This window comes from Lutra lutra, chromosome 7, assembly GCF_902655055.1.
Source record: "Lutra lutra chromosome 7, mLutLut1.2, whole genome shotgun sequence".
Classification (NCBI taxonomy): domain Eukaryota; kingdom Metazoa; phylum Chordata; class Mammalia; order Carnivora; family Mustelidae; genus Lutra; species Lutra lutra.
This window is the reverse complement of record NC_062284.1, coordinates 147757760-147771543: the sequence shown is the minus strand read 5'-3', so window position 1 is coordinate 147771543 and position 13784 is coordinate 147757760. Positions and strand designations below refer to the sequence as shown.

General features: G+C 42.9%; 2 gene segments (V, D, J or C); both read left to right on the top strand.

The window, feature by feature from the left end:
- LOC125104246 (immunoglobulin heavy variable 3-74-like) overlaps positions 1–13784 on the top strand; it is a 227296-nt gene that overhangs the window by 131169 nt on the left and 82343 nt on the right.
- On the top strand, positions 2494–12951 carry LOC125104230 (immunoglobulin heavy variable 3-21-like). The segment is given in 3 exon segments: positions 2494–2602; positions 2706–3002; positions 12913–12951. Coding segments are annotated over 3 exon segments (345 nt in total).

Here is a 13784-nt window from a genome sequence, read left to right as displayed (position 1 = left end):
TTTTCCTGGTTGTCAAGTTCGAGGAATTCCCACTGGAGTTCCACTCCTTTGTTCTAAATGCACTTTGTACAAAGAAACGGACAGAATCTGAAACAGGGATGATGTTTTCAGGAAAACATAAAGGTTCTTATTTTCCGATTAAAATAGAAAACCAGGAGGGTGGCAGAGTAGCAATAAATTTGCACTGTTTTGACAGAGACTACATTCTAGTCACAGTTAATACCCACAGTCAAGGTCTACAATGGCTCAAAGGAAGTAAGTTCTTGGAGTCAGTAGGAGACACACATGTGTCGAGCCTCCTAATGAGCCTAGTAATGCAGGGAAACTATTCTCAACAAAAGAAGATTCCACACGTGTCAGGTACACTCTGTGGGGGTGTAGGCAGGTGTGGCTGCAGAAATGGATCCGCTCCGTGCACTGGTGACAAGGAAAGAAGGCTGCTGGTTTGAGACAAAGAGCAGCTGCTGTTCCCAGGTGGTGACTGCAGCTCACAGCTGAGGTTAGCACTGGAACTGAGTGGAGAATGTGGGAGTTACAGGCATAGTCAGAGGCTGGCCACTTGTCATAGTATCCACAGGCTGGTGCCCGAGTGTTGGATTTGTTTGTGCACAGGTTTCTTCTGCAGCAAGACAGCTCCTCCCATGCTGTTTTTCCTCCTGGTGCGTTGCATCTTCCATGGACAGGTCTTTCTGAGCTTCTAACTCAACATTCTCTGGTCCACCTCTTGCTGCCTTTTGTTCTCTTCTCCACAGCCAGCAGAAATGGTTTCTGAACAACAAGGGAGTTCTTCTCTTTTTTGGAACAAAGTCCTCCTAGGTCAAGAGGGTGTGTGGATGAGGCTTGAAGCAAGTGGCTTCTTTCTGCTCTTTCAGATCTTCCTCCAGCTTCTGCTTCCAACTACAATTAAATTCATTTTAAAACCACATTGAGATACCACCTTACACCAGTTAGAATGGCCAAAATTAGCAAGACAGGAAACAACATGTGTTGGAGAGGATGTGGAGAAAGGGGAACCCTCTTACACTGTTGGTGGGAATGCAAGTTGGTGCAGTCACTTTGGAGAACAGTATGGAGATTCCTCAAGAAATTAAAAATAGAGCTTCCCTATGACCCTGCCATTGCACTACTGGGTATTTACCCCAAAGATACAGATATAGTGAAAAGAAGGGCCACCTGTACCCCAATGTTTATAGCAGCAATGGCCATGGTCGCCAAACTGTGGAAAGAACCAAGATGCCCTTCAATGGATCAATGGATAAGGAAGACGTGGTTCATATACACTATGGAGTATGATGCCTCCATCAGAAAGGATGAAACCCAACTTTTGTAGCAACATGGACGGGACTGGAAGAGATGATGCTGAGTGAAATAAGTCAAGCAGAGAGAGTCAATTATCATATGGTTTCACTTATTTGTGGAGCATAACAAATAGCATGGAGGACATGGGGAGTTAGGAGAAGGGAGTTGAGGGAAACTGGAAGGGGAGGTGAACCATGAGAGACTGTGGACTCTGAAAAACAATCTGAGGGTTTTGAAGGGGCGGGGGGTAGGAGGTTGGGGGAACCAGGTGGTGGGTATTAGAGAGGGCATGGTTTGCATGGAGTACTGGGTGCAGTGCAAAAACAATGAATTCTGTTACACTGAAAAAAAAAAAAAAAAACCAGTGATTCCTGATACAGACAGCAACAGGACTGTATCCACAAGGACTGATCCTGAGGCACAGAAGCCCTACAGAGAAAGTACGTAGAGTACAATGTCCCATTTATGAATCCTACAGAATTAAAGCTAGTATAAAGTGACTTGAGAAAGAACAATAGTTATGTGGGGACACCGTGAACCAGGGAAAGGGAAGGAGGAATTCCAGGGGGAAATGCTGGAAATTTCAGGGAGAATTGATGCACTCACTGTCAATAATGTTGATTGTGACACCTGTGTTTATCATATCACACACTCCGTATGTGGGCCGTTCATCTTGTGTCGCATATACACACCAAACTTATTATAGGTAATAACGAAGGTGATTCTGGAGGGACGCAGAGAGAGTGAATGTTAAAAACATGAAAATACACCTACACAATACTGATTTTCTCTGTATTTAAGGTAAAGTATAAAATAAGCAAAATAAATCCATCCCCATTACAGGAGGGGTTCCACATTCCTCATAGCCTGACACTCTGTCCTACAGAAGGTTCAGGGTGGGGGGCAGAAGCTCCTGTGGGGGAAGCACTGACCTAGATCCTGGGGCCAATCTCACCCCACATGTGTTCATGGACACCTTACAAACCCAAGCATACCCACTGGAAGGTTATGTAATAATTTTTTTTTTTCAAAATAGTCATTAGCACTAAATCAAAGGCATTCACAACTGCTTGAGTCACTGCATCTCTGTCAGAATAGATCCCCAAGCTGAATATATAGCCAGAGGACATGCAAATAGGGCCTTCCCTCTGCTGATTTAACCAGCACAGCCACGACCCTGCAGCTGGGAGTGGAGTCCCAGGCTCGGGATACTCAAGTGTTCATTCAGTGATCAGGACAGAATACAGACAACTCACCATGGAATTTGTGCTTGGCTGGGTTTTCCTTGTTGCTCTTTTAAAAGGTAATTCATGGTAAACAAGAGATGTTGAGGACGTGAGTGGATAAGAGTGAAAGAAACCATGGCTGCGTGACAGTTTCCTGACTAGGATGTCTTGTGTCTGCAGGTGTCCAGAGTGAGGTGCAGCTGGTGGAGTCTGGGGGAGACCTTGTGAAGCCTGGAGGGTCCCTGAGACTCTCTTGTGCAGTCTCTGGATTCACCTTCAGTAGCTATGGCATGAGCTGGGTCCGCCAGGCTGCGGGGAAGGGGCTGCAGTGGGTCGCAAGTATTGGCAGTAGTAGTACTTACACATACTATGCAGACTCTGTGAAAGGCCGATTCACCATCTCCAGAGACAATGGCAAGAACACGCTGTATCTGCAGATGAACAGCCTGAGAGCCGAGGACACAGCCGTGTATTATTGTATGAAGGACACAGTGAGGGGCCTTCAGTGTGAGCCCAGACACAAACCTCACTGTGGGAGGCAGTATCTGGACCACTAGGGGGTGCACGCTACTCATCAGGTCTGTCTTTAAGCCCAGGAGCAGATGCCAATGGAGGTTATGGGCGGGTTTCCTGTCAGGATCCAGGGATTCCTCTCCAGAGAACACTTTCCCTCAGGGCCCTCTCTACGCACATGATTCTGTGCTTACCTTGACTTTGAAAATTTGTTCTATTCGGAAAAAAAATTATACTAAAATGCACAAAATACAGAACCACTCACATTGTTTATTCCTGTCCTTAAATACCAATGAATCACAAATATCCTGATGCTCATCAACTGAGCCTTCACAGGAATCCCAGAAGCACTCAATATGCATCACAGGTCCCCTCAGCTCAATGTACAAACTTGATAAAAGATGCATAAAGTGCATGCTAGACATGAGGCCACAGAGGCATCAACAATCCAAAGTAAAAGAAGGAAGGTTCTTTGGGGTGGAGTGTCACTGTCTTAAACAGAGCTCAGAGCATCAATGTTACTGACAATATTGGAAAGCAGTGGAAACCCCACAAGGTGTTGTGTGGATGTGGAGCCTGGACACTACACATACTCACACACACACACACACACACACACACACACACACACACACACAAGTATAAAACCTTCATCACTTTCACCTAATTAGCATGGGTGGTCGGTCCTAATACAGAAATACACAGCACACAAGAAGACCACAAGAAGCAAGAAAAATCTAAAAGACACCACCTAACATTACACCTGAAGGAGCTAGAGAAAGTGCAATGACTGAAGCCTAAATACAGCAGAAGGAAGGAAATTCTAGACTAGAGGAGAAATAAATGATATAAACCAAAAAACAACAGAACAGATTAAAAACAAAAAACAACAACATCTGGTTCGTTGGAAAAAAAATAAAATGAAATTGAGAAACCTCTGCCTAGATTTATCAAAAAGAAAAAAGAAAGCCCCAAGTAAATAAAATCAGAAATCAAAATGTTTCTCTGGGGAACAAACAGGGTTTTGGAGGGGTGGGGGTCAGGGGATGGGGTAACATGGGGACGGGCAATAAGGAGGGCACATGCTGGGAGGAGCAGTGGGAGTTACACACAAATAATGAATGGTTGAACATTACATCAAAAACGAATGATATATATAGGGTGGATAGCTGAACACAATTTAAAAAGGAATTTAAGCAGATATGTTGTGAGTATAAATAAATAAATAAAGCTAGAATTCTAAGAGGAACATTCCCCAATCCAAATCCTGAAATTATACTTAAAATTCTGTCTTAAACTAGGAGTGGCTGGGGGGAGGGTGGTAACTGGCTGATGGACATTAAGGAGGGCACTTGATGGAATGAGGACTCAGTGTCACATGCAACTGACGAATCAATAAATTCTAACTCTGAAACCAGTGATGCACTGTGTGTTAACTGAACTGAATTTAAATAAAAAATTTCAAAACATAAAACAAGAAATCAGTCTAATCTAGTGTGTCATTCAAAGTCCTTGTTTTGAAAAATGCCAGTGGAATTTTGATCAGGATGGCACTGAAAGTATAGATTGCTCTGGGAAGTATAGATATTTTAACAATGTTTATTCTTCCAATCCATGGGCATGGAATGTTTTTCATCATTCTGTGCTGGAACAAACAATCCTAAAATTTGTATGGAACCAGAAAATACCCTGAATTGCTCAGGAAATGTTGAAAAAGAAAAACAATGCTGGGGGCATCACGTTGCCTGATTTCAAGCTTTACTACAAAGCTGTTGTCACAAAGGCCTCATGGTACTGGCACAAACACAGACACACATACCAGTGGAACAGAGCAGAGAGCCCAGATATGGACCGGCAACTCAATGGTCAAATAATCTTCGACAAAGCAGTAAAAAATAACGAGTGGAAAAAAGACAGTCTCTTCAATAAATGGTGTCAGGAAAATTGAACTGCCATGTGTAGAAGAATAAAACTTAACCATTCTCTTACACCATATACATAAACTCGAAATGGATAAAAGACCTCAACATGAGGCAGGACTCTACCAAAATTCTAGAGGAGAACATAGGCAGTAATTTCTTTGACATCAGTCACAACAACTTCTTTGAAGACATGTCACCAGAGGCATCTGGGTGGCTCAGTAAGTTAAGTCCTCTGCCTTTGATTCAGGTCATGGTCCCCAGGTCTTCAGATCGAGCCCCGCATTGGGCTCTCTGCTCAGCGGGGAGCCTGCTTCCTCCTCTCTCTCTCTCTGCCTGCTTGTGATTTCTGTCTGTCAAATAAATAAAAACTAAATCTTAAAAAAAAAAGGACATGTCTCCAAAGCAAAGGAAAAATAAGCAAAAATGAACTTTTGGGACTTCATCAAGATCACAAGCTTCTGCACAGCAAAGGAAACAGTCAACAAAACAAAGAGACAACCCACAGAACACAAGACGATATGTGCAAATGATGGTACAGACAAAGTGCTGATATCCAAGATCTGTAAAGAACTCCTCAAACTCAAAACACACAAAACAGATAATCATGTCAAAAAATGGGCAGAAGACATGAACAGACACTTCTTCAATGAAGACATACAAATGGCTCACAGACACATGAAAAAATGTTCATCATCACTAGCCATCAGGAAGACTCAAATCAAAACCACATTGAGATACCACCAGTCACCAGTTAGAATGTCAGAAATTAACAAAAAAGGAAACAACGTGTGTTGGAGAGGATATGGAGAAAGGGGAACCGTCTTACACTTCTGGTGGGAATGAAAGTTGGTGCAGCCACTCTGGAAAACGGTGTGGAGATTCCTTAAGAAACTGAAAATTGACCTTCCCTATGACCCTAAATTGCACTACTGGGTATTTACCCCAAAGATACAGATGTAGTGAAAAGAGGGGCTATCTCTACCCCAGTGTTTATAGCACCAATGGCCACAGTCAACATACTGTGGAAAGAACCAAGATGACCTTCCACAGATGAATGGATAAGGAAGATGTGGTCCATATGCACTATGGAGTATTATGCCTCCATCAGAAAGGATGAATACCCAACTATTGTATCAACATGGACAAGAGTGGAGGAGATTATGCTGAGTGAAGTAAGTCAAGCAGAGAGACCCAATTATCACATGGTTTCCCTTAGTAGAGCGTAAGGAATTACATGGAGAACATCGGGAGATGGAGAGGAGAAGTAAGTTGGGGAAAATTGGAGGGGGAGACAAACCATGAGAGTCTTTGGACTCTGAGAAACAAACTGAGGGTTTTGGAGGGGAGGGGCTGAGAGGGTGGGTGAGTGTGGTGGTGGGTATTAAGGAGGGCATGTACTGCATGGAGCACTGGGTGTGGTGCATAAACAATGAATTCTGGAACACCACAATTTAAAAACTAAATAAAATTTGTTTTAAAATTACATGATTAAAAAAAAAAGTCCCTTATGGTTTGTCTCCCTCCCGATCCCATATCACCAAGAATATCATTGAACAGAAATTTATGGAGACAATCCATAGAAACAAAGACTTCACAGGTAACATGATGTCAATAAAAACGTATCTCTCAATAATCACTCTAACGTGAATGGCCTAAATGCGCCCATAAAATGGCACAGGGTTGCAGATTGGAAAAAACGACAGGACCCATCCATATGTTGTTGAACTTCTGGGACTCCATCAAGATCAAAAGCTTCTGAGCAGCAGAGTTCTTTATAGATCTTCTATACCAACCCTTTATCTGTAATGTCATTTCAAATATCTCCTCCTATTCCCTGGGTTTACTCTTAGTTTTGTTCACTACGATTACCAAGGAAATGCAGACAATTGTTAGAACATACTATGAATCATGGTATGCCAACAAATTAGGCAGTCTGGAAGAAATGGATGCATTCTTGGAAACTAATAAACTACCAATACTGAAACAGGAGGAAGTAAAATATATGAACAGACACTCAGCCAGGAGGACACTGAAGCAGCAATCAAAAACAAGAGTCCAGGGCCAGATGACTTCCAGGGGAATTCTGCCAAACACTCAAGGAAGAAATCATACCCATCCTACAAAGACTGTTTCAAAAAATGGAAGGAAAACTTCTGAAATCCTTCTGTGATGCCAGCATTACATTGATCTCAAGACCAGATAATGGCCCCAACAAAAAGAATTACAGACCAATGGATGCTGAACATGAATGCCAAAATACTCACAAAGGTACTAACCAAGAGGATACAAGAGTACATTCATTTTTTTAATTCGCCATTTATTTCTTGGGTGTTTTTTGTGGGGGAGTCACTACTTTTATTTTTTTAACACGTTTATTTTATTTTATTTTTTCTGTGTTCCAAGATTCATTGTTTATGCACCATATCCAGTGCTCCATCCAATAGTACATTAAAAGGATTTTTCACCAGGACCAAGTGGGGTTTATTTCTGGTGTGTAAGGGTAGCTCAGTCTTTGCAAATCAACGTAAGAGATCACTTTAACAAAAGGAGAGAGAAGAACCTTTTAACCCTCTCAATTCAATAGGGAAAGCATTTGACAAAATACATCATCCTTTCCTGATTAAAATTCTTCAAATATAGGGATAGAAAGAACATACCTCAACAGAATAAAAAACATCTACAAATAGCTACAGGAAATATCATTCTTAATGTAGAAAAACTGAGAGCTTGCCCTAAGGTCAGGAACAGAACAGGGATGCCCACTTTTACCACTATTGTTCATCATAGTACTAGAAGTCCTAGCCACAGAAATCAGACAATAAAAAGAAATAAAATGCATTCAAGTTGGCATACAAGAAGTCAAACTCTCTCTCATTGCAGATGACATGATACTTTCTGTGGAAAACCAAAAAGACTCCACCCCAACATTGCTAGATTTTATATAGAAGGTGACCAACCTGGCAGGATGTTTAATTAATGCACAGAGATCAGTGGTACTTCTATACATTAAAATATGATTTAAGAAAGAGGAGATAATAAATTGATCCCATTCACAATTGCACCAAAACCATAAGACCTCTAGGAATAAATCTAACCAAAGAAGTAAAACATCTGTACTCTAGAAACTATGGAACCCTTATGAAACAAACTGAGGAAGACACAAAGAGATGGAGAAATATTCCATGCTCATGGAATGGAAGAATGAACAGTGTTAAAATGTCTATGCTGCCCAGAGCAATCTATATATTCAATGTAATCTCTATCAAAATACCATCAACATGTTTCACAGAGCTGGGAACAAACAACTCTATAATCTGTATGGAGCCAGAAAGGACCCCAGATCACAGGGGAGCCTGGTGGTGGGTATTAAGAAGGGCATGTATTGCATGGACCACTGGGTGTGATGCATAAACAATGAATCTTGGAACACTGAAAAAATAAAATAAAGCTTAAATAATAAAATAAAAAATAAATTAAAAAAAAAGAAAACCAAAAGTGGGACCGTCACAATGCAAAGCTGAGATCATCAAGAAATCATGGTATTAGCAGAAAAACAGATACATAGATCAGTGGAACAGAATAGAGAGGCCAAAAATGGACCCTCAAGTATCTTCCTTTCTCTCATTAATAAATAAATAAATAAACAAACAAACAAATAAATAAAATCTTTGAATAATATAAAAATAAAATAGTCATGATTCTCAATGCAGTGCCACATGGTTAGGACTTAACACCCCAGCTGCTCTTCCTAGCTCATCTGCATCCACACCTCATGGGCAGCATGTCCAGGAACAATTGCCTCCGTGTCCTGCCTCTGTGTGATAGTCCCGTGCTCCTCTACCTGGTTGGTTCAGAGGGTGCTGCTGGGTACTCATGAAGCATGGACAAGTGTCAGCTGGCATACTCTAGCACCTCCCATCCTAGGTAGGGAACAAGCCCAAGCTTGAGGATACCCATCTCCCATGTGCTCTTCCCCTGGTCTTCACCACCTGGCACCATCCATGTATTCCAATACCTGCTTTTGATGTGAATTTTCAGATGAAGGGAAATTTCATTAATGATTGACACTAAAAATAATTGGGAGCAAGTGTAGGCACAATATCAGATTTTAGCTGCATGGAAAGGGAACCATTGCTTTCACTCCCAGAAGACAGTGTAGGGGTTTATAAAATGTGTCAAAGCACAGAAGTGCTTTCCTTTCTTGGAATCAATCATCAGAAAGTTAATACCCAAATTTGCAAAGTGCTAGGTCACTGGGATAAGTTTAACTCTATGATCTTGGCAATAACTGTGAGATTAGAAGTACAATGATCTCCATTTCATGGATGAAGAAATTTCCCTAAATAACAACATCCATTCTAATCTCAGGTGTTGTGAGTTTCATTGTTTGCTAATGATTCCACCATTTTATTTTTATTGAGGCTTCCATGGGTGTGTATAGAAAGATCATGTATAAATGCTCCTTGTGGTTTTTGAAAACCCAGTGTCTGCATCAACTCTGTGAGTTTCTCCCTAGGATTGTCAGTGACTCCAAAATTCTGAGACAGGAAGAGTTGGTTTCCACCCTTCAGTATATTTAGGAATCTTGAAACTCAGGAACATTGCAGACCTCACTGAGAAAGATCAACTCTGACCTGGAAGTAGTTCAGGTAAACAGGAAAGTCCCATGGTGGGGAGCACAGGCCCAGACATGGGCTCACACTCACCTGCTGTGTGCTCTTGGACACTCACAAAGCCCCTCTCTGTTGCAGTGTGGATGTATCCACCCATAAAATGGTGATAAATGGATACCTACATCACATGTTATTCATAGAGAAAAAAAAAAAAAGACATTGAGTATGTGAGTGGATAGTAATGAAAGAAACAGTGGGTGTGTGACAGATTCTTGACCAGGATGTCTTGGGCCTGCAGGTGTCCAGTGTGAAGTGCAGCTGGTGGAGTCTGGGGGAGAACTGGTGAAGCCTGGTGGGTCCCTGAGACTCTCCTGTGCAGCCTCTGGATTCACCTTCAGTAGTAATGCCTTGAGATGAGTCTTCCAGGCTCCAGGGAAGGGGCTGCAGTGGGTCTCACATATTAGCAGTGATGGAAGTAGCACAAGCTATGCAGACTCTGTGAAGGGCCAACTCACCAGCTACAGAGATGACACCAAGAACATGCTGTATCTGCAGAAGAACAGCCTGAAAACACTGTGTGAATGACAGAGTGAGGGAACATCAGTATGAGCTCAGACACAAACCTCTCTATAGAAGGGGATATGGACCAATAGCAGGTGCACCCTACAATTCTGTCTTTAAACGACATGAGCAGACGTGGATGGAGGAAATGGGCAGGTTTCCTCTCAGGGTCTGGGGTTTTCTTTCCATGGAGTATTTTCTCCCAGGGAGCCTCTCTACAAACATGATTCTGTGCTTCATCTTCACTCTCTGATGTAAGAAGTTAGGAAATCAACTATACTAACAAGTGCAAGTCTGTCATTTGCATGTATTTGTTCCTGTCCCTAAATATGAGTGAATTACATATATCTATCTACATGCACATATTCTGAACATTTTCAGGAGTCCCAGATGCACTCACTGTGTATCAAAGGACCCCCCAGCTCAATGTGCAAATTTTCTAGAAACAGCATAAAGTGCAACCTGGCCATGATGCTATAGAGGGAACAAAAAAATAAGGAAAGTGAAAAAAGACCAGTGATAGGGTCACTATCTGGAACTATGCTCACAGCATTAATATTATTGAAGCATGTGAAAGCAGAGAGAAACCCATGAGGACATTGTGTAAATGTGGAGTCTGAAGATCTGTCTCTCTCTCCTCTCTCTCTCTCTCTCTCTCTCTCTCTCTCACACACACACACACACACACACACACACACACACACACGCATGCATGCATGTGCACTAACATGAGAGAGAGTCTAAAAATTTATCACTTTCATTCAGGGGAGCGTCTTGTGTAGAGGCAGTCTCCTACACTGACCAAGGAGGGAGAATCCAGGGATTCTTGTTAGGTTTCCCAAGTGTGGGGTGTGAGAAGAGGGAGGGATGAAGGTTAAGGTGCAAGCAGGCAATAATCACGGATAGGTTGTGATGACTACGTCCACTGAAAAATATGAGAACTTGGAGAACAAAAAAGAAAAATTGCCATTCTAAGTAGAAAACAGAATCCTTTGTAAATGAAAAGAATGTCACAGGGAAAAAGCACAAATTATAAAATGATAATAGAGATGGACTGAAGTCTTAACCAGTGTCTAAGAGGGAAGCTGTCCACTCCCCAAGGTCACCAACTGGCTCTGAAGTTCTTGTGTTCACTGTGTGCTTGCAGAGACCAGAAGCTTCTGCTGGATCCTTGAGAGTCCTCAGGTTGACATGCTGGTTGGGAGGAGGCTTCTACCTTCAGGGAACAACTAACGGATTTTTCCATTGCTGAGATCTGCTCAAAGTGTGTGACCTCTACCATCACAGGTTGAAACATAAGGACGATGTGGTATGAGGAAAAGGTGGGGCCTTAGGGAAGCATTTATGTCAGGAGTGTGCAGCCTCATGGTGAGATTAGTGCCCTTATACTCCAGGACTGGGAAAGCTCCCTGCACTGTGACCCCCTGTGAGGTGACAGGGAAAGGATGGACTAGGAGGTGGGTGCTCTCCAGACTTCAAAGCTGTCTGCCCCTGACCTGGGACTCCCCATAATACAGAACTGAGATAAATTAGTGTCTGCTATTTAAAACCACCCAGTCCATGTACATTGTTACAGCAGCTGGAGCAGACGAAGACATTCGTGACACATGAACCCAAGCACTGATGCTCTGGAGTTCCCCTGCTGCATTTGTTGTAAAAAGTACCTGATAAGGTCCTTCAATGAGGTTCAAGGGTGGATTTCCTACATGCTCCCTCCTGCAGATAGGACTACCCAGCTGGCTATCCTAGGACGTTGTGAAATAGACACAGTGGACACATAGGAGAACCTTTAGAAAAGGGAGACAGGGTTCCTGAGACTGTGGAACTTTATTTTTTTTTAAGATTTTATTTATTTATTTGAGGGAGAATGAGTGAGAGAGAGCATGAGAGAGGAGAAGGTCAGAGGGAGAAGCAGACTCCCCAAGGAGCTGGGAGCCCGATGCGGGACTCGATCCTGGAAGTCCGGGATCATGACCTGAGCTGAAGGAAGCTGCTCAACCAACTGAGCCACCCAGGCACCCTAAGATGATGGTTTTTTTTTTAACCTTTCCAGAAGTTGTGGATGTGACCACCCTGGGGGAATGGAGTCTGAGAATCACCTTACAAAGTTGCGTTATACTGATTGCCATGAGTTGTGCACCTGTCACTGAATGTTCTGTTGTTAACCCTTGTCCTGATTTGAAACCCACTTGCATCTGTGACTCTTCCTGGGGTCGAGATGGTAGGGTCCACGTGCTGTTCTCAATACTGGAAACACTCAAAGGCACCCACATTACCTGTAGACATTTTCACTCTTTAGTTGTCTGCAAACCTTTTTCTAATTGGTCTCTACACTAAACAGGGAATACCACCTACTATCCAGCCAGAGTTGTCGTTGGTAATGTCCACAACATCACAGGCTCCTGGAAGCCCCAAATGTCTGTTCCCTAGAATCCCACCTCCACCCACATAAACATAAGCACACCTGGTATACATTCTTCACTTTGATCAGTGATGGCAGCAGGTCTCTGTTCAGGTCCACACACACCCTGAGTGTCATGTACACTCATCAAGTCTATTGCCAATAACCACAGAGATGACTCTGGCAGAACGTAGAAATAAAGAAATATTAGAAACTGGAAAATGCAACTCCATGAACCATCATTCTCTCTTTATTTCAGGTAATCTCTAAAACAAGCAAAATCATCCTGTCCCCATTACAGGTGGGGCTCCACATTCCTCATGAGCCTGACACTCTGTCCTGCAGGTGGTCCATGGGTGAAGTACATCCTGTGGCAGGAGCACAGAACAGATCATGGGGTCGCTCTTACCCTGTACATGCTCTAGACTCCTCAAAAGCCATCTAAAATTCTAGGTATACACTCTCATCTCTTAATGGGGTCACATTAAATCTACACCTAAAGATTTTGTGCATTTGTAAAAAAAAAAGGTAGCACATGGAGGTTAACCCTGTGCTCTAGAAAAACATATAATAAAAATATTTTTTCCATAAGGCTGTCAATTCCACGAAATCAAATGCAATCACACCTGCTCTGGTGACTGCCCTCTCTGTTCATATAGGCCCCAAGATGAATATATACTGAGAGGACATGCAAATAGGGCCTTTGCTCTGCTCATTAAAGCAGCCCAACCCTAACCCTGCAGCTGGGAGAGGAGCCCCAGCCCCCATACTTCCAGGTGTTCCCATTCACTAATCAGGACAGGATAACGAAAACTCACCATGGAGTTTGTGCTTGGCTGGCTTTTCTTTGTTGCTCTTTTAAAAGGTAAATTTCAGAGAATTAGGGACCTTGAGTGTGAGACTGAATACGAGTGAGAGAAACACTGGATGTGTGACAGTTTCCTGACCAGGATGTCTTGTGTCTGCAGGTGTCAAGGGTGAGGTGCAGCTGGTGGAGTCTGGGGGAGACCTGGTGAAGCCTGGGTGGGTCTCTGAGACTCTCCTGTGCAGCCTCTGGATTGACCTTCAGTAGCTATTTCATGTACTGGGTCTGCCAGGCTCCAGGGAAGGGGCTGCACTGGGTCGCATGTGTTAGCAATGATGGAAGTAACACATACTACACAGACTCTGTGAAAGGCTGATTCACCATCTCCAGAGACAACGGCAAGAACACGCTGTATCTGCAGATGAACAGCCTGAGAGCTGAGGA